General features: G+C 39.6%; 1 protein-coding gene across 1 annotated transcript in view; it reads right to left on the bottom strand.

The window, feature by feature from the left end:
- LOC119589516 (ubiquitin-protein ligase E3B-like) overlaps positions 1–1,988 on the bottom strand; it is a 15,034-nt gene that overhangs the window by 1,491 nt on the left and 11,555 nt on the right. Inside the window, exons 15-18 of the mRNA XM_037938116.1 lie at positions 1,684–1,847; positions 940–1,077; positions 532–786; positions 88–252 (exon numbers count right to left, since the gene is read on the bottom strand). Of these exons, the coding sequence (XP_037794044.1) occupies positions 88–252; positions 532–786; positions 940–1,077; positions 1,684–1,847 (722 nt within the window). The remainder of the gene's footprint in view (positions 1–87; positions 253–531; positions 787–939; positions 1,078–1,683; positions 1,848–1,988) is intronic.

The following is a 1,988-nucleotide window of genomic DNA, read 5'->3' as shown; positions in this document are numbered from 1 at the left end:
CCAACGGGATAATCTCATACAATCTCACAATATTGCTCTCTCCTCCTCTCATAATCTCACACTTTGACACTTCTTACACTATCACACCTTGAGAAAAAGTGCTCTCTCCTCCTCCTTGAAGTCCTGCTCTAAGATGTCCCACAGCCAGCACACAACACGGTGCTTGTCATGGAAGCCGCCATAGTACTGTGTGTGACGCCGGAGGTCCTTCAGATCTACAGCCACATTGTCTCCCGAAATCAATCGCTGGAACTGAGAGATGGGAAAAAAAAATTCATGTTATAAATTGAAAATAGATTTATAATACTCCTTTGGAACTAAATAAAAATCAGTAAGGGGGTGTTAACTTTAAGATATAAATTAGTAATGTCTACTGTGTTAAAATAACAATATTAGTCTGCATTTGAGAATGAATTAAAAGTGAAAATAATGCCAGCATTATACTGCACATCACTAAATGATTAATGATTACAATGTCTGGCTTAATAATATCAAACTTAGAAACAATCAGTCAGTGTCCCCACACTTTACCTCTGGCACTGAAAATAGCCCAAACCACTCAGGGTTGACAATGGACCGGAATCCCCGAATGAAGGCCTTGGTTTGCTCCTTGATCTGGGTGTGCATCTTGAAGTGGGCCATGAGGTGGATGTAGACAATTTTGTTGTCGTTGGTCACTGACACTGCTTTTCCCCCTGGTCGAAGCTCGTGAGTGATAATCTGACCTAGGTAATCCTCATCATAGGAGAAGGTGAGGTCAAGGTCACTCACATCTCCTTCATAGTGCTGGGAAACAAATGATGTTAGGACACTGGAATATATATTCTTCACACGGTGTTTACTATTACAATCAGTTCAATCAGCTTTCTCACAGAAAGAATCTTTAATGCATGGAGCCCCTCAGTCAGTTCTTTCAGACTATACAAGACATACTCATACCTTTATATAGGTCAGTGACTTATAAAGCTCAGGGTCTAGTGATGGTAGTTCATCGATGGAGGAGTACAAGGCAGACTGCTGTTCACCTAGGATTTGGCTCAAGAAAAATGATGCAAATGGACAGTCAATGACAATGCCCTGAAAGAAAAAAAGAGAAAAGAGAACATTATGATAATCTTGTATTCTGAATTTCAACACCCTACAATACTATCCACTTCAGGGGAATATGGATGGAATGCTTGTTTGCACTTTGGCTATTTAGCTAATCACACCACAACTCTCATTCTGAAAAACCTGCTATGAGTGTTTGAGTTTTAGAACCATAACTCTCATGTGGAAACATTTGACTATCCTAAATTCTGGCTAAGCACATGCAACTGTGCATCTGACACTTTTTGTTTTTGCATCAGAATGGTTGGCATACCATTGGAAAATGTATCCCTAAGGGGTTATCTCCTTGCTTCCAGGTAGCTTATATATCATGCCATCATTATCTCAGTCCAGTCACAGTTTAAAGACTTTCTACTATTTGGTTTTCACACTGTGGTGGCTCAATGCTTTAATGTGAATTTAAGCCAGGAAACAGTAATAAGGCCTCATGCTGTCACACATGTCTGTATCAAAGTCACAACCAAGATTTTGTCAGTGCATATGTGGCATGAAAATGAGCTTGCTGGTTACTGCCACATTGCATGCACCGCCATATGTCATAGCCAACTTTAGAATTAGGCAGCAAACACTAACCTCGTATACAGCCTTGCCCAACATCTTGCCTGTGAATTCAAACAACTGTAGATGATTTTCTGTCATTGATGATGTTGGGGATGGGTACAGCCGCTCCTCACTTGTCAGACGGAACAAGTTCAGCGAAGGATCGAACACCCTCTTTAGGGTCTCCTCCAGAAATTCTGCAGTAATTGAAGAAATATCACAAAAACAAATACAAACATGGTAAGTAGTAAAGTAAAAGAAAATACTAAGGATTAGAAAAATAACATAAGGATATAAAAACAACAGCAGTTATACAAACATACATGCAGAAAGAAATT

This window comes from Penaeus monodon, chromosome 25, assembly GCF_015228065.2.
Source record: "Penaeus monodon isolate SGIC_2016 chromosome 25, NSTDA_Pmon_1, whole genome shotgun sequence".
Lineage (NCBI taxonomy): Eukaryota > Metazoa > Arthropoda > Malacostraca > Decapoda > Penaeidae > Penaeus > Penaeus monodon.
Note: the sequence above shows the minus strand (reverse complement) of the source record. Positions and strands in the feature narration are given on the sequence as shown.